Source organism: Astyanax mexicanus, chromosome 10, assembly GCF_023375975.1.
Source record: "Astyanax mexicanus isolate ESR-SI-001 chromosome 10, AstMex3_surface, whole genome shotgun sequence".
NCBI lineage: Eukaryota > Metazoa > Chordata > Actinopteri > Characiformes > Acestrorhamphidae > Astyanax > Astyanax mexicanus.
Genome location: NC_064417.1, coordinates 43,041,646 through 43,060,340, shown reverse-complemented (window position 1 = coordinate 43,060,340; position 18,695 = coordinate 43,041,646). Strand labels below are relative to the sequence as shown.

Here is an 18,695-nt window from a genome sequence, read left to right as displayed (position 1 = left end):
TAAACAGTTGTATTTTAATAATTAATTTACTTCAGCACTGCAATGTCAGACATAACTTTATCATATCTTTAGTGCTATTCAACTAATACATTTACATCAGCAATGCTACTCAAGTCAGTTGTGAGTGAAGTTTAAACAAACAAATGCATAGACTAAGTTACTTTAGCCACTGTTTGTATCCTAGCCCTGTACAGCTCATATCTTTCAGCTTGGAAATAGCTTGTGTAGTGGTTGTAGCCTGATACCAAGCGTAATGCTGAACACTTTATTTGATTTCATTTTTGTGTGGGCAGAGTAAAATTAACCATAAACCTGTTATTTCTCGGCTCCCTGCCGCCTCTCTACCTCACTCCCTGCATTTAGTACAGCAGCACTCTGATACACAGTGCTCCTGGGTCTGGAGGAGGAGGGGGGAGGACTGTGGTGGGAGGTAAATGTTAGTATTTGTTAAATGTTGGAGGAAACACTGCAGTATGACTTTTGACAGTAATTTGTTATTGTCCAATATTTCACTTATTTCTGGAGAACACCAGAAATAGGTTGCCAACTATTCAGTGCATCCCTAATTAATACCCAATAAAGAAAAAAGATCTCATTACTCATAAGCTTTACTCTGACTACTACATTGTCTCCACTGTGCCATCAAAACAGGCTGTTCCATTGTCTTGGCTGAAATTAAAAGGAGACTGTGCTTTTTGCTGTGGTTGTGCCAGTCTACCAGCTGACAACAGACTGGGATCCTCTGTGCTCATTTTTAAATCCAGCATAAAAATACATCATTCTGTTTGTTGTGGTGCGAATGTGTGTTCTGTGTGTAAATGAGTCTGATGCAACTACGGAACTGGTGGATTCATTAACCGCAGGTACAGAATTGCTCACTGAATGTAATACACTAATTATAATACACTTACTTACATTAATGCATATAAATATGTACCTTTTGAACCTTTACATTTTTATGTAAATGTTGACTTCAGTCAGCCACGTTAATAAAGCTTAAATTGTTGATGTGCGTTCTCTGTATCTGCATATTATTATATCATATTCAGTATATGAGATTATATATTTAGTCAGTATTAAAAGCAGATCTTATCCATATTCTTTAGATTGGAGACTTTTGGCTTTAAACTACTTTACTGTCCTTCTCAAGTGTTTTTTTTTTCCAATACAATGAACATAAAACACTGTTTTCTATGACATTCATTAAAATTCAGCAAAATAATAAATAACACTCAATGGAGAAAATAAGTAAATAAATAAGTAAATAAATCACCTTTAATCACCTGTAAGAATTCAGAAATGTGATCGATGCAAGTACAAATTAATTCCTGTACCTATTTAATCTACACCTTGGCACTCTAAATCTCCTTCCTGAAGGGAGAAGCTGATACTCTGGGAGAGAAACGTGATCTGGATCAAAAAGTATTCACTTTGCTTATCTAACAACAGACTCCTCATAAATGACATTAAGAGAGGAGTGCTGGCAACCACTGATAATTTCCCAAGCAATTCTAACAACACTAGCTAATCTGTTTTTCAGCTGTATTGAAAGATTACAAAAACAGACTGAAATGCCTTTAAATCTTAAAATGCTCTACAATGCAAAACAATCTTATAGGCTCAGTCTTACACCCTGCACAAGGTGTGGTGTAAAGCTCATGGCTATCTTACACCCTACCAACAGTCTAATTCAGCCCTTTGATTAAGAGAATTAGTACATACTTTTTGCACATTGCAAGCTGCACAAGGCATACTTTTCCTGTCATTATGAGAGCAAAGACACACTGACCTAAATCAAGCTGCGCTGTGCACGATTGATTGCTCTTCATGTACTCTATATACATATTACATACAGCATACACTGACCAGCAATAATATCATGCCTAATACACAAGAGGAGATAGAGTTGGCCATGCAGCCATATAGTATACAACTCTGGAGAACAAAATCCAGAGACCATTTAAAAATGACGACTTTCTTTGATTTTACCAAATTGAAAACCTTTGGAATATAATCAAAAGGAATATGGATGATCACAAGCCATCAAACCAAACTGAACTGCTTGAATTTTTACACCAGGAGTGGCATAAAGCAGTGTGTAAGACAGGTGGATGCATGAAAACTTAAAAAAAAAAAAGTAAAAAAAAAAAAATATATATCACTAAAAATTATGAGTGGCTTTGATTTTACCAGATTAAAAACCTCTGAAATATAATTAAGAGGAAGATGGATGATCAGGAGTGGCATAAAGTTACCCAAAAGTAGTGTGTAAGACTGGTGGAGAACATGCCACGATGCATTAAAACTCTGATTAAAACCCAGGGTTATTCCACCAAATATTGCTATCTGAACTCTTTAAACTTTTTCTTTGCATTATTTGAGGTCTGGAAGCTCTGCATCTTTTTTGTTATTTCAGCCATTTTTTATTTTCTGCACATAAATGCTCTAAATAACAATATTTTTATTTGGAATTTGGGAGAAAGGTATAAATTTACTGTACATATCTGCCTAGTTTTGCAACGATCTGGTGTGTTCATTTTTTATTTATTAAAATCTGTATCTAAGGTGTTGGATAGTTCAGTAGACTTTGCAGCTGAACAGCTTCTGTTTGGTACTGATCCTGAGAGGATAATGGACTTAGTATCTGCCAAGAAGATGAGCATAATATAATATTATATATAGCAAAGAAATGCACCCTGTTGAAGTGGAACCAAGTGAGACCTCCAACTCTTAACCTCTTTAAAAAAAATAATTCTTAATGAAACTTTACGATTGGAACAGAGCCATCACTGTCGAAAAAAAAAACAAAATGGAAATAACATGGGAGCCATTTACAGACCTCTATTAGTATGTCTTACCTGTTACCTGTATAATTTTTCGCTTTGACTATGAGACAGAATAGGATGAGCATTGCTTCCTTATCGGCTGCTTGACTTTTTTCTTTTTCTTTTTTTTTTTTTTCTTGGTTTTGTTTTGTTTTAGCTAAATTTCACTTTTATCATAAATATTCCCTGTGCTTTTTGTACATGTTGTGCTTTTGTAAGAAGAAAAAGATGACAAATAAATAATAGAAAAAATAAATCTGTATCCAACTGTATTAAAAAAAAGCCTGACGCCTATTTGTGTTGAATCTTATAGAGTGAACTGTTTCTGCTTCAGACAAAATTGTCTTTCTCTTGCACTCTAACTGCTCCTATTCTGTCTCAGGAAAAGAGGTATAGACATGTGTAGGTGTTTCCCCTCACTGTTGTGTATATAGCAGCTCCCTCGGCACACCTCGTCCCATTCAAAAGAAGCAAGACAGGAAAAGAAATAGGGAGAAAAATGATAGAAAGATGTGGAGCAGAGAAAGAGAGAGAGATAGCGAGAGATAGGGATGAAGAGAGAGACAGGAGTACAGGCAGGAGAAATATAGAGACAGAGTATTCTTTCCCAGTGGAATGGCAGCCGTGCTTGTCTGTAAAGCCGCTGAGGTGGTGTGTTGGGGTTTTTCTACACTCAGAAGAAGTGGAATGTCTTGTCAGGTTTTTTTTTTTTTTTTTGCCTCCGCTTTGCCCCGTGCTGTTTGTGTTCGCTTTACTGAAGCACTAAATGGCAACGGGTGAGAAATGTGGCCACAGCCCGCAGCGTGAACGCACCAAGCGCAGGGTGGTGGGGGAGGATGGTGGTGAAAAGGAATGAACGTAAGTGTTTCTGGCTGCGCTGCCGAGTCGTGTCCAGAGACGGTGTTAAAAAATATTGCAATAGAGAAGATGACATGCGGTCATCTGCCTAAAACGTACATATAAAGCATGATTAGACAGCTATAAGCAAAGACATAGAGGCTTCATAAGCAGTTATTGATCTCTCACTAAGAGGAACACTAGCCTATAGTGTCTAATCTGACCACAACTATCATCATTTACATTATCATTTACGTTGAGTCATGTCTAGAGATTAGAGAGTCATTAAAAATAGCCATAGAGGCTTGTCAAGTACACTGTAAACCCTAATAAGTTAAGCCTACTCAAATCATTGAAGGTAATGTGTTGCTTCAAATTAATACATTTTTCAAAACCCTTAGAACCCTACAGACGGATTTTACGTCCAAAATCCCACCTTTTGTTTTTAGCTTAATTACTCAGGAATCCCTTCACACATCAACACAATCCATATATGGTTAGAAAGGGACTTACTTTTTCTTAAAATAGTGATGGCATCCCAGTGTGGTAAAGCTAAATCTACAAGAAACCCATTGAGAAAAACACCTAAAAAAGGGAGATCTCCTTCCTCAACCAATATTATTTACCTTATTTAACATATTTATATGTTTCAAACCAAATAATATCAGTAAATGTGAACTCAAAAGTGTCCACAAAAAAAAGTGTAAATCTACCTGCTTTACTCAAACTAAAGCTAGGTATAGTGTGCACACTACTTTATATAGTTTTTAACAAAAACGGGCACATGTCACCCCGCTGCTCATTTAGCTCCATTGGCTACCAGTTGCTGCTCGCAGCAAATTCAAAGCTCTTACAATCGCCTACAAGGTGATGACAGAACAGAACAGCTCCTTACTACCTGCACTGATCACTCCTGAAGGCTTACGCTACCTCCCGGCCCCTGAGCTCCTTCAATGAACGTTGCCTCGCTTTACCAAACAGGCATCCACACAAAGCAATCCAGACTGTTCTCATACAGAGTTCCCCAAAGGTGGAACAAACTACCTTCCACTACCAGATCAGGAGCGTCCCTCACAATCTTTAATAAACTCCTGAAGACAGAGCTCTTCAAAGAGCACTTACTCTCCAAACACCTCTAACTAACTACCTTCCACTACCAGATCAGGAGAATCTCTCGCTATCTTTAATAAACTCCTGAAGACAGAGCTCTTCAAAGAGCACTTACTCTCCTAACACCTCTAACTAACTACCTTCTACTACCAGATCAGGAGAATCTCTCACTATCTTTAATAAACTCCTGAAGACAGAGCTCTTCAAAGAGCACTTACTCTCCTAACACCTCTAACACACTAATTACTTCTAACCCCATTTCCTTCTTCCCCTCCTTCACTCCTCTATCCCTTTATTTCCCTTCGACCTCCTTTAAGCCCTATCTAAAAATGGTTTATATTAACTTCTATTACTCTTGTACTTGACTATTGTAAGTCGCTTTGGACAAAAGCGTTAAATTAACATAGACACTTAACAGGGTGCAGTAGACAAAACAAGCTTACATTAGTAGTCTTTTCTCAAAAAGAGTAAACAGTATTGAGAGAACAGCCAAAACAGAGTTACTGTAGCTCAGAAAACTATGCTTGTTCTTACTGCCTACAACACAGAGGCCAGGCAGTTAATCGTAATATATGATCTAAACATTTACTCAGGTAGCCGAGGGGGGAATTACTACACACTAATGGTGATTGACAGCCAGAAAATGGGAGACACGACCAGTATGCAGATAGATTGTGCCAGAAGCCAATGGAAAAGAAGCTGCCAATGACAGCAGACTAAACTCAATTATTTTATATAAGTTGGTTCAACTTAAAAATCTCTGTTTGAATGTATATGTACCCACAAATGTTAAATTAACTCATAATAATAATTCAGTAATGTTTAAAAAAACTATCCATTTGATTTCAAACAACTTACAGTGTAGTCACTGATCTTTCACCAAGAGGTACACTACCAAAAAGTATCCCCTCCCAGGCTTTGTATAGGGTGGCAGTGGGAGTAAAATTATATTTTATACCATTTTGTGGCAAGACCCAGTATCTAATCAGAAAACCACGATCGTTTACATTATCATTTCTGTTGATTTCTGTCCAGAGACGACAAGGATATGCCATCATATCAAGCAGCAGACTTAAAGCACGTCCAGACAGCAACAAAGCACAGCTATTCCGCTCACGTCTCTTCTGTCAGACGCTAAACACACCCACGCACAAAAATAACAGATTAAAAATAGAAATCAAAGCCGTTCATGCCGCCCCTCATCAATATACTGACTAAAGAGAAACTTCTGGTCTTTTAAAAAAGAAATGGAATCACTGCAATACATTTCAAAGGCTGTGTGTGTTCACTAACGTAATGTGTTTAAAAGGAGTTAGAATTCTGGTTTACCTGTGCTGGATTTGATGGTTTCATTCCCTACAGTCTGTCCCAGTAAATCGTACTGGTTTAACCGGGAGCTCTCCCCCTCCACCACCACAGAGTTTGAAGCGTTCTTCGTCCAGGTGTACGTCACCTCTGTCATCGTGTATGCGTCTAGGGAAAGGGTTTCAGAGAAAATATGATTTTTTTGATTATTTAATTTAGTCTATACAGCACCAGTCAATCATTTGGACCTAAACCCAACTGAGACGGGTAATTTGGAATGAGCTGAAGCAGAGCTGGAAAAGCATTTATTGCTTATTGTTTAGAAATGGTAAAAAGGTTGTTGTTTAAAAGTCATAAAAAGAAAAAAAAAAATGTTGTCGAAAATGTTACTGGGTTTGTATTTAATTGTAATTATGTAACTTTTCTATAACTGTACAGGAGGTGTAAACAACATTAACTGAAATAAAAAAATGGAAATCAATGGAAAAAGATTCAAATTCAAAAATTTAAAAATGACTCAAATTGTTCTAATTCAGTCAAGTTAAATATAGCAATTTTCAAACACAAAAAAAATCGAGATACCAGGTATTTATTTGACAGCAATGTTATATTTAAAAATAGGTTAATAAAAAAAAAAAATCAAATGTCTGCTGTGATTAGTCAATGAGTCAATCCCTACTCCTTCTTAAGGACTGAAGCTTTTAATAATTCAGTTTATGTTAGTATTGTAATATTGATATTTTTATCATTAGTCATTAATCATGATTATTCATTATTTAGGATGAGCTTTAATCCATATTTTAGTGTAAAATAAATAAATTAAATATACCCTCTGAATTCAACAGCAGTGCTGTGTTTATATCGCTCAATAAAAGCACTAATGGATCACTTTGTAAAAATAGTGAATTATGGATGGAAGTTGGAGTCAAGCTTGGTAAAACTATTAATTTGTGTTGAAAATATAAGGGATTAAATTTTCCAGATTAATAACATGCATTATCTCATTAAACATGACAGCACTAATATACAGTACTGTATATACTGCATAAGCCAAATAAATTGAATGGAATATCAAAAGAAAATATACATGATAAAATACAATATGCCTACTAGTCTACACTCTCATATACCTCAATATAACTCAAGTCTACATGTGTTCAAGCCAACATGCCAGTGATCTAGGCTTCATATGAATATTATAAGACATGAACTGAACACTCTGCATGACCTTTTCATAATAATAAAATATAACACACACAGTGCAGAGCTGAGGGTTTCTACTAGCCGTTATATTACAATACGTTCTAAGTTCATGTAGATCACAGTAATACTCCAATCCTCTCTATTATTCAAAAGCTGTATAATGAAGATGGGCATACATTGATCTCACCAATTCAATTTCCCTATAGAGTATATACATTAATCCAAACTTCCATTTCCTTTCTATGGTGTCAGCGCTAACGCTACCCTGCCTTAGCTCAGCTCCTGACAGCAGTATAAAGCACCACAGATGCACTAATGAAGCTCTGCCTCCACGGTACTCACAGCTGCCAAATTTCAGAGGACAGGAGTGGAAATCCATGGGGAAATCTTCCAGATGCATTGGACACTCTGCATGTACTGTTAACCTGTAATAAACCATGCACACATGTTTACACACACACACACACACACACACACACACACACGTACACACACAAACAAACATAAGCCACAGAAAAATGAATACAATACAAATAAAAATAGTCTTTTTGGCTGCGTTCACACAATAGGCCACAAATCTGATTTTCACAACATATCCAGCGTTATTTTAGGGTGGTCATAAATATACTATTTAATGTGAACAATATTTGACATTTGTCTAAATATAGTTTGCGCTGTGGAAGTGAGGTGCATGCACAAATACAGCTCTGGAAAAAAAAATAAGAGATCACTTAAAAATTATGAGTTTCTTTGATTTTACCAGATTAAAAACCTCTGAAATATAATCAAGAGGAAGATGGATGATCAGGAGTGGCATAAAGTTATCCAAAAGCAGTGTGTAAGACTGGTGGAGGAGAACACGCCATGATGCATTAAAACTCTGATTAAAACCCAGGATTATTGCACCAAATTTTAATTTCTGAACTCTTAAAACTTTATGAATATAAATTTGTTCTCTTTGCATTATTTGAGGTCTGAAAGCTATTGCTTCTTTTTCTTTATTTCAGCCATTTCACATTTTCAGCAAATAAATTTGCTCTATATAACGATATTTTTATTTGGAATTTGGGAGAAATGTTGTCTGTGGTTTATAGAATAAAACAACAATGTCCATTTAACTCAAACATATACTTATAAATAGCAAAATCCGAGAAACTGATTCAGAAACCTAAGTGGTCTCTTAATTTTTTCCAGAGCTTCACATGAAGTTTCGGTTTCACCCTTGCCAGAATCACAGGCGCTATACAGCTATACAGTTTTCAACAGTTGCTGTAAAAAAATGTTATTAAACTATGGATACTCTGGTTTCTTTTGCAGGATTTGTTAACTTTTCATTATCAGCACAAACATTCATGCATGAGCTGAAAACCTGCCTAATTGCTGTTCACCATTTTCTTTATTCTCACACTCATTTTTTGTCTATTTAATGCCTTTTTTTCCTTCTCCTTGACATAAAAGCAGCATGAATTCTGATCTGGCTGTTCTGACAGTATTTCCATGAATTATAGATATGTCTTTTAATAGCACATTTTAAAGTTGCCCATTTTACAATAGCACATTGCAAGGACAAATTTGACAAAAAAGAGGTGATTTGAGACACTTTTACAGACTTTGTGAAAGTTGCTTTTTGTTTTTTCATCTGTTTCCCTTCTTTTCTCACCCTTTGTCTCCCTCTCTCACCTGCACTTCACCACCATGTCATTCTCTTTATTGATTTAGCAGCACAATACATTCATTTTCTAGCTGACAATTCAGGTAGAAAAGATCAATTTTATGACAAAAACAAACAAACAAACAAAAAAAAAATCATGAATAACAGGACGGGGTAATGGGGAGTGCATGCTCTGTATTGTCCTGTTCCAGAGAATGAGTGGGATGAAGAGGGACCTTGAATGCGTCACTTCGGTTCGGATACTAAGAGAAATGATTAGTGCTGACATTATGAGGCAGGTGTGCCATTTTTATGGAGCAAACTGTTTTTGTGTTTGTGTTTACTGCTCTCAGAAAGCATAGCTCTTTTATATAACAAATAGGGCTGCTTAACATGCACTAAAACATCAAAACTGTGAATTCAGTGTGACTCAAAAGTTGCAGGACACACTTTTATCAAGTTAATGTTATATATATTCCATATTCCAAACATAGCCTAAAAGATAAAGGCCCCATTACTTGCTGGGGTATTCAGATATTCAAATGTCATTTTTAGCTTGTTAGTTTCTGAAATAAAAGGGTGTCCTGCAACTTACAGTGCTGAATTGTGTTACATTTTAGCAAGGTTAAATATTTGATTGTGTTGTTTTGGCCAACAAATATTTACATTACACAAATCCATGAGGCAGTGGCATTAGTACATCACTTTCCTATCATTAGAAAGAGTACAAGTGGTAAATTATGACAAATTAATGACATTTTTCAGCAGGATAATGCTCGCCCACACACGGCAAGATTTTTCCAACACTTTCTTGGCATTTTGGTTGCCAGGTTCATTGCCAATTCAGCATTTATGGGAGAGGATGTAAAGGGTGTACTGCTGATATGGTCAGTGTGTGGACGCCTACATGTATTGAAATTAGTCTAGGCTTCTCAAAGGGTTTTTCTGCAATTGGCTTGGAAACTCTCATTTACTGTAGACCTCTACCTCACTCTACTTCACTCTACATGGCTCTATCTCACTCTACCTCCAGCCTTGTTAGGTAATATGAGCACAGTCTGTATTGTGAAGAGATCCCATTGTTGAAGGTTCATGCAAGTAATGCAAATAATGTAACAAAGTTTTCTGTTTTTCCTGATGCTCTTGTGGCTCTTTCAATGTTTGTTTGTTTTTTTAAACTTGCATTGTGTTACAATGAAAATATGATTTATTGTATAGCCCTAACCTGTAACATAAATGTTTAGATAGCAGCAATGGCATAACAAAGCATATATGTTTGCTTGATTGGTCATAGTATTTAGGTTGTTAATAGAGTATTTTTTCATTCCTTGTTTTTCCAATTCACTCCTATTCATTTTTGTCTCCTCTTTCACAGGGGAGTGAACTTTTTATCAAGACCATCAAAGCCCAAAGCTTTGGTTCTGTATTTTACATAATGTTAGATATAATAAAAATATTTATAAAGTGATATTATGTATTATGATGTATTACATTTAATGTACAATGACTTTACAGACTATTTTATTTCTGTAAACTTTAATTCTGTAAATTTCTGGACGGGCTCTAGGAGTACTGACAACAACACTAGCTAGTATATGATCCCTCCACTCAAGGCTACTTTATCTTTAATATTAAACTGGCATACTGACACTAAGGTTGTACTCACCTCATAGTATACAGCAATGTGCCATCATCCTGGATGCGTAGCAGCTTGTTAGGCATGGTCATGTTGTGCGCCACAGATTTCTTTCCATTGTGAAAGAAAGTGTCTGGAGTCCAGATTTTACTGGCCATCAGGTTGTTCAGACGCAGAATGTTCATTGGTCCCTCGAACTTCAACCTCTCGTCTTTCCAGCTCTGCCTGAAGAACACGTCTATTGTGTACTCCTGTTTAAAAAAGACAAGGTAGAAGAAATTAGAGGTTATTTTCAGTGGCTTCTGAGTTCTCAATCTGTCATTGCTTTTACTATGCACCTATACAGTCCCTTTGTGTCCAGTTAAACATTTATAACAGCATTTATTACAGCATTTATAACATCATAACTGCTGCCACAATAGTGGTACATTACTGTTCATTTGACATAATTTTCAGGAAAACCACAATTGCTACATTACCTTGATATAACCATGCCATAAAATCGTCCTAAAATATGTCACATGTTGTCATATAGATACTTTAACAGATTCTATACAGGGGTTGGACAATGAAACTGAATCACCTGGTTTTAGAGCACAATAATTTATTGTCTCGACAGACAGTTCTGGCGGAAACAGGAGAGTTGAGGTGCACATTGAATTGTGCCGTGATTTGGGCAGCCGTGGTTTTATGTTGTTTGGATACAATCCGGGTTAGCACTGAACATCCCTTTCAGACAGCTTCCTCTTACAGCATCCACAGTTAATCCTGTTGGATGTGGCTGGTCCTTCTTGGTGGTATGCTGACATTACCCTGGATACCGTGGCTCTTGATACATCACTAAGACTTGCTGTCTTGGTCACAGATGCGCCAGCAAGACGTGCACCAACAATTTGTCCTCTTTTGAACTCTGGTATGTCGCCCATAATGTTGTGTGCATTGCAATATTTTGAGCAACACTGTGCTCTTACCCTGCTAACTGAATCTTCACACTCTGCTCTTACTGGTGCAATGTGCAATAAATGAAGATTGGCCACCAGGCTGCTCCAGTTTAGCCATGAGTCCTCCCACACTAAAATGACAGTTGTTTCAGTTTCATTGTCCAACTCCTGTAGATTAAATACTCTATATGTGCATTTACTCAGTATAACTGAATAGCGACAGATCCAGCAGGTAAATGAGGGGGAGAAGTTACAGAAAGCATTAAAATGTGTGTATAAAAAGGCGCATTAAACATGCTGCTCGGTAGGAGGATTCATGATAGTGTTGGATTTAAGGATTAATAAGAGTGTTAATGAGGTTCTTAGGCAATAAATGTTCTCTTGTGAGTTTTCCTAACGCATATGTTAGAGAAAATACAGCACGAGAACAACACTAGAAAAAAAATGGTGACACAAGTCAGATTTTTGTATTTTTTTGTGATTGAAAGCGGTGCGGGTTAAACATTAACTACCTTAAAAGAAGAGAGTAATGTGAACTAGATAAGCATAGTTTTTTGGACAGTCCTTACTATTGGCTTATCGCTTTGAATTCGGTTTTTATGCTGTTAATCTTCCTAAAAAGGCCATTAAAGATTGTCTTATGTATTTGATTAACTGAAAATTTGTAATCATTCATAATCATTACTACAATATTTCTGACAATATTTTGGAATTACTGATCATTTTCAATTGTTATTAAATCATTTATAGAAGTTACTGACACTTTTAGTTGTTAATTAATATTTTATATTTATTACCCAATCATTTATAGTGGTTACTGAATAATTTATAGTTGTTACTAAACTAGTTACATCAGTTTCTCAATAATTTACAGTAGTTACTAAATCATGAATAATCATTAAATCATGTATTCATTTATTTTAGTTACTGAATCATTTCTAATCGTTACTGAATCATTTATATCAGTTTCTGAATATTCTGATTCATTACTGAATTATTTCTAATTATAACTCAGTCATTTATACCAGTTTCTGAATAATTTACAGTCATTACTGAATCATTTCTAATCCCTGCTCAATCATTTATATCAGTTTCTGAATGATTTACAGTCATTACTGAATCGTTTCTCATCATTACTGAATCATTTGTATCAGTTTCTGAATTATTTAGATTCATTACTAAATCATTTCTAATCAATACTGAATCATTATTATCAGTTTCTAAATAATTTACAGTCATTAATGAATCATTTCTAATCATTACTGAATCATTTCTAATCATTACTGAATCATTTATATCAGTTTCTGAATTATTTAGATTCATTACTGAATCATTTCTAATCAATACTGAATCATTATTATCAGTTTCTAAATAATTTACAGTCATTACTGAATCATTTCTAATCATTACTGAATCATTTATATCAGTTTCTGAATAATTTAGATTCATTACTGAATCATTTCTAATCAATACTGAATCAATTATATCAGTTTCTAAATAATTTACAGTCATTACTGAATCATTTCTAATCATAACTGAATCATTTATATCAGTTTCTGAATAATTTACAGTCATTACTGAAACATTTCTAATCATAACTGAATCATTTATATCAGTTTCTGAATAATTTACAATAATTACTGAATCATTTCTACTAATTACTGAATCATTTATATCAGTTTCTGAATAATTTACAGTCATTACTGAAACATTTCTAAACATTACTGAATCATTTATATCAGTTTCTGAATAATTTAGAGTCATTACTGAATCATTTCTAATCATTACTGAATCATTTATATCAGTTTCTGAATAATTTACAGTCATTACTGAATCATTTCTAACCATAACTGAATCATTTATATCAGTTTCTGAATAATTAACAGTCATTATTGAATAATTTCTAATCATTACTGAATCATTTATATCAGTTTCTGAATAATTTACAGTCATTACTGAAACATTTCTAAACATTACTGAATCTTTTAGATCAGTTTCTGAATAATTTACAGTCATTACCGAATCATTTCTAACCATTACTGAATCATTTATATCAGTTTCTGAATAATTAACAGTCATTATTGAATAATTTCTAATCATTACTGAATCATTTGTAGCAGTTATTGAATCATATATCGTTGTTAATGAATAATTTATACTCATTGTTGGTAATGAATCATTAATTGTCAGTACTAAACCATTCAGTCATTATTGAATGATTTATAGACATTACTGAACCAACTGTAGTTGTTTGTGGATCATTTAAAGTTATATCTGATTTACAATTTATTGTCTTTACTGAATTATTATTATATAAAAACTCTTAAAAAAAAGCACAGGGTTCATAATCCCAAAAGATCCAGGTAACTAATAAATTCTGCTTTTGTAGAATATCACCTTAATCTCTACCTGTGTGTTCTGCCATGCTGTGTTATAAACTGACAACCTTAATGCTGTTAGTTTATTGTGTATCATGCTGTTTTTTTTTTTTTTTTCAGAAAACATACTCACTACCTGTTGTGCAAACATAATTTATTTGTCACTAAAACAGTTGCTGGAACCAGTCTGAAAGGTGCCAGTCCTGATTTGGTCTGATCCAGTGTAATATTAAGCCCTGGCCAGCAGACATGTACACTGGTTAGCACATCACTCATTCTGACACGCATGGAGAGAAGCGAGGGAGTGATAATGGGAACTGAGACTTAACCTCATGTCCTGGACAAGGACGTGGGAAGTGGGGGGTAACATGAAGTCTGTAGCGTGCCCTGGTTTCCAGAATTCATTACCATGGATAATCTAAGCACAGTCAAGGCCTGTGTGCACTTGTTATGAGAGGAAGAAAGGGTCATTTTTATCACAGCCGGAAGCAAATCAGTGTTTTTACCAACTGCTGGCATCCTAAAAATAGCTCAAGAGTATGGAAAGGAGTAGGTTAGTAGTCTAATATTGCTGTTTAAACAATAAATAAAACTGAAAAATTAAATTAATATATATATATATATATATATATATATATATATATATATAAGTCCTAGCTTTTGCTAGAGCAATCATAGCATAAACCCCTGCAGGCTTATACAGTAGGCACTGGGCATGATGGGTGCATCACTTCAGCCACCTCTCTTCTTACCATGATGCTCAATCACTCTGGAACAAGGTAACTCTGAACTATTCAGACCACATGACCTTCTATCTTTGCTCCAGAGTCTAATCGTCCTGTTCCCTAGCAGACTAAACGCGTTTTTGCTGGTTAGCCTCACTGATAATTGCTTTTCTTCAGGTTACACAGTTGTTTATTCCAGTGGTGTGCAGTAAGGCCTTTCTAACCCTTCAGAGAAGAGGTGACAATAGGTGCATGTAAATCATTATACAACATTTAATCAGGAAATATATATTATAGTTATTGTAAACTATAAGCATATATTTCATTAACTAACTAAAATAAAAAACAGGATCTAATACAAAGCAATACTCTGCGTTTTTCAGTTGCTATATGACTCATATCTGACTGACAGCGGTACTAACCAATCAAAACTGCTTCTTAAAATGGCTTCTGCCCCCGTGTGTCTGTGTGCCTCTTCTACTGATATTTTGAAGGTATAGCAATAAGTCTTTTAGCAAGTCGTAGGACAATCTTACCAATCAGATTCATGAGTTTCACTACGGGGGTGGGGCCATGGCTGTCTAACCCCTTCTTAGCATTCTGATGAAGGCGCTAAACGTTGGTTAGTCATAAAATGGGTGAACATGCTGGCTTAATTTCGATAGTTAGCTACTATAACAATCCTGGAATTGCAACTGAAAATGAGACAAATATTGTGTGCATCATATTAAAAAGCCTTTTTAAAGGCTGCCCTTTAATGTGAAACTTATTCACAATAATAGGCCGCCTGACTGGTGAGTTTTTGTGTGTACTTGTAATGTTTTGGCTGACCTGGCATAATGTTACTGTAGGCATACAAATGAGTGATCTGTGTTGAATGACTGTACTTGTAGGAAAATTAAGCATTGAAAAACGTTGATGTAGTCTGTTGTACATGGTACTTTTGTTATTTGCTACTGTGTTTTTAGGCTGTTAAAATGTATTAAGTTCATATAACTAAGTCAAGACTGAGAATATGTAGTCATTGTAATATTCATCAACGTGTAGGAAGGCACTGGTGAAGTGTTGCAGAAGGGGTACCCATTATATTAACTGCACGCCACTGGTTAAGTCACAATCCCTTGTGTTCAGTTTGTACTGTTAGTGTGGAAAAGCTCTTACTTTCACTATTAAACATATCCCCGAGTTCTAGTGTTTAGCTTCAAAATATGAGCTTCAGTGTTATTCAGAATTCATCTTATAAAGCTTATTAACAATAACAAAAAATATTTTAAATTATTTATAAAACAATTTTCATTACATTTCAACAGTAAATAAATCAACATCAGCCATTACAATACATCACTACACAGCACTAGGTACCACAAGGCTATATGTGACTACACACTCGCACAGCTTCACTATAACAAGAAGACCCACTGAGACTCCAATTTATGAAGTGTTCTTCAATCCCAGCCTCTGTAAGTCTGTACACTTGTTACTTCGAGAGTCTTATTAGCTTGTAGTAAGGTGTGATAGTGTTTCTGACAACCAGCCACAGCCAGGCACTTCTGTGGCAGACTAATTTTAGCGGCAATGTCGCATATTGACCTGGCCTTCAAGGATTCTGCATGAACAACCATTAGTGAATAACAAGACAAGACAAATAAAAAGAGAGTGAACACGCTCTTCTACACAGCACTGAGAGAGAGAGTGAGAGAGAGAGAGTGAAAGAGAGAGAGAGAGAGAGAGAGAGAGAGGGGGGGGGAAAGAAAGAGAATTGCACCTGAGAAAAAATACACCAGGGTAGGGCTGCAACGGTCAGAGAAATAAACCATCTCAGAAATAAATAATGAAAATATAATGGTATTATAGTTTGACAGCATTTTACAATGACCATAAAGTCATATCAAAATAATATCAATAAACAGAATTAGAAATATGATGGATTACAGAGCTGTAAAGAGGCACTGAAAGTAAAAAAAAAGAGTATTTTGTGCATGGGCTGGTTAGATAGAGTTGCTGTTTGATAAGATATGTGTATCATTTCTGTAGGTTATTCTAAAGCTATGTTATAAAACCTATTAGACCACAGTTAGTTCCGTGCAATGTGATTGGCTGAGAGGCATTTTATGAGTGACATTATTAGCCGGTAATGCACTGTAACCGAAGTTCTCCATGTATTATGTATTATGACAGCAGCACAGCAGTTCCAATATTACGCATTATAGTTAAAACCTTGAGTGTATGATTGCTTAGGTATAGCTGTTTAGCCGCAATGTTAGCAGTTGGGCTTTGATGAGTTAAAGCCACAATGCTAACGGAAGCAGCAGCTGGCCCAGCAGTGTGGGAGCTAGTTGCTATGCTACATGTCTGCTATGATATGTTTATCATTTGTTCAGGTTATTCTGAACCTGTGTTATGAAGCCTAGAATATTGGGTCCGCCTTGATGCTAACAGCCAGAGTCAGCAAGCGGCAGTGCTGGAATAGTTTAGCTGCAATGCTAACAGCTGGATTGGATGTTCGTCTTAGGCCTCTCTGTGGCCTTTTACGTGATTGTGACACTCCTGGTGCTTCACAAAAAGTACCAAAATATAAAGCATTGCCAAAATGACAAATAAAATAAAAAAACACTACTCTTTAATGATGCTCAGTTAGTTTGTTTCTCTGATTTTGCTATTTATTGGTTTATGTTTAAGCAAAATGAACATTGTTTTATTCTATAAACTATGGACAACATTTCTTCCAAATTCCAAATAAAAATATTTTCGTTTACAGTATTAATTTGCAGAAAATTAGAAATGGCTGAAATAACAAAAACAGATGCAGAGCTTTCAGACCTCAAATAAAGAAAACAAGTTCATATTCATAACACTTGGAGCATGTTAGCTACGATGCTATCTGTTTTTCTAAATGTGATCACTTGATAACTGATAATTGCTGACAGTGTCAATGAACCTTGCATTCATTTTGGAGGTCCCCAAAGTTATCTCATGTTGCTGAGTTTAGTTTGATACATGTGGACCAGGCCAATTGCTGTATTATACTTGTCCACAAGGGTGTTGGCACACGTGGCTCAGGCCAATTGTTTTATGATATTCTTCCACATGCAGCTTGAGACAATTTCTTAGCTAACAACCGAGGTTTTAGCAAAAGCAGCGAGGGCAAATCCCATATTATACTCAGCAACTGGGGTATTGGGAGAAGCATTTGGGGCAAGAATCAAAGCAGAGCCAGACCTGTGCAACTGAGGCTTGGCAGGTGGTGTTCGGCCAGGAAACTGTCCAAGTGATTTTAACTTTCTGTGATGGTATATCGTTAAAGTTATTGCGGTATTCCCACACCATGGTGATAGGGCAAGGCTTTGGTGTGGTAGTGACTGTGTGTGCCTGTGTGTGTTTACAGCATCCAGTATAAGTGAGGTGGAAGTGCAGGGCTAATCTGGAGGTCCGGCTCGAGCAGCGAGTGTGTGCTGTCCTTGAGTGAACTCACCCAATCACTGCACACAAAAGGCTCTCAAGAGATGAGGGGGAGGTGGGCAATACTGTAGCTAAACAATTGCCGTCCATTCTCCAGCCATCATTCTTATTTCCTTTTCCCTTTGTCTTTCCACCCTAATACCCCCTGCTTTGTCTCTGACACTGACTTTAGCCTTCCTTCTGCCCATTTCATTTTCTCTCCATCCACCCCCCCCCCCTTTCTCTCTCTCTCCTTGTCCTTCCTCTTCCTCATGCCCCTCCATGGGCAAGGGCTATTAGTAAGCCCAGTGTGGAACAAATTTATCAGGCCAAAGGGGCTTAGCAGCCTCCCCTCTCATCCATCACAGTCTGGATGTGGCCTGGGAAAGCCTGGCCTGAGGGGCACCCCGCTCTGTATCACATACAAACCATAACAGTTACACACATAACACTGACTAAATGGATTCAGTGCAATCCAGCACAGATTCACCATCTATCACAGTCACAATGGCCACAGGGAGCGAGAGGACAGCAACTAATGATCATAGAGTAGTGGGCCGTGAACACATAGATACACAAAGATGACCATGTGTATCTTCGTCTTAGGCCTCTCTATGGCCTTTTACATGATTGTGACGCTCCTGGT

General features: G+C 36.2%; 1 protein-coding gene across 2 annotated transcripts in view; it reads right to left on the bottom strand.

Annotated features, from left to right (window-relative positions):
* Positions 1 to 18,695, bottom strand: part of LOC103033058 (gamma-aminobutyric acid receptor subunit alpha-2) — an 84,822-nt gene that overhangs the window by 31,167 nt on the left and 34,960 nt on the right. For both annotated transcript variants that reach the window (XM_022683545.2, XM_022683544.2), the window contains exons 5-7: positions 10,598 to 10,818; positions 7,623 to 7,705; positions 6,102 to 6,245 (exon numbers count right to left, since the gene is read on the bottom strand). In XM_022683545.2, the coding sequence (XP_022539266.1) occupies positions 6,102 to 6,245; positions 7,623 to 7,705; positions 10,598 to 10,818 (448 nt within the window). The remainder of the gene's footprint in view (positions 1 to 6,101; positions 6,246 to 7,622; positions 7,706 to 10,597; positions 10,819 to 18,695) is intronic.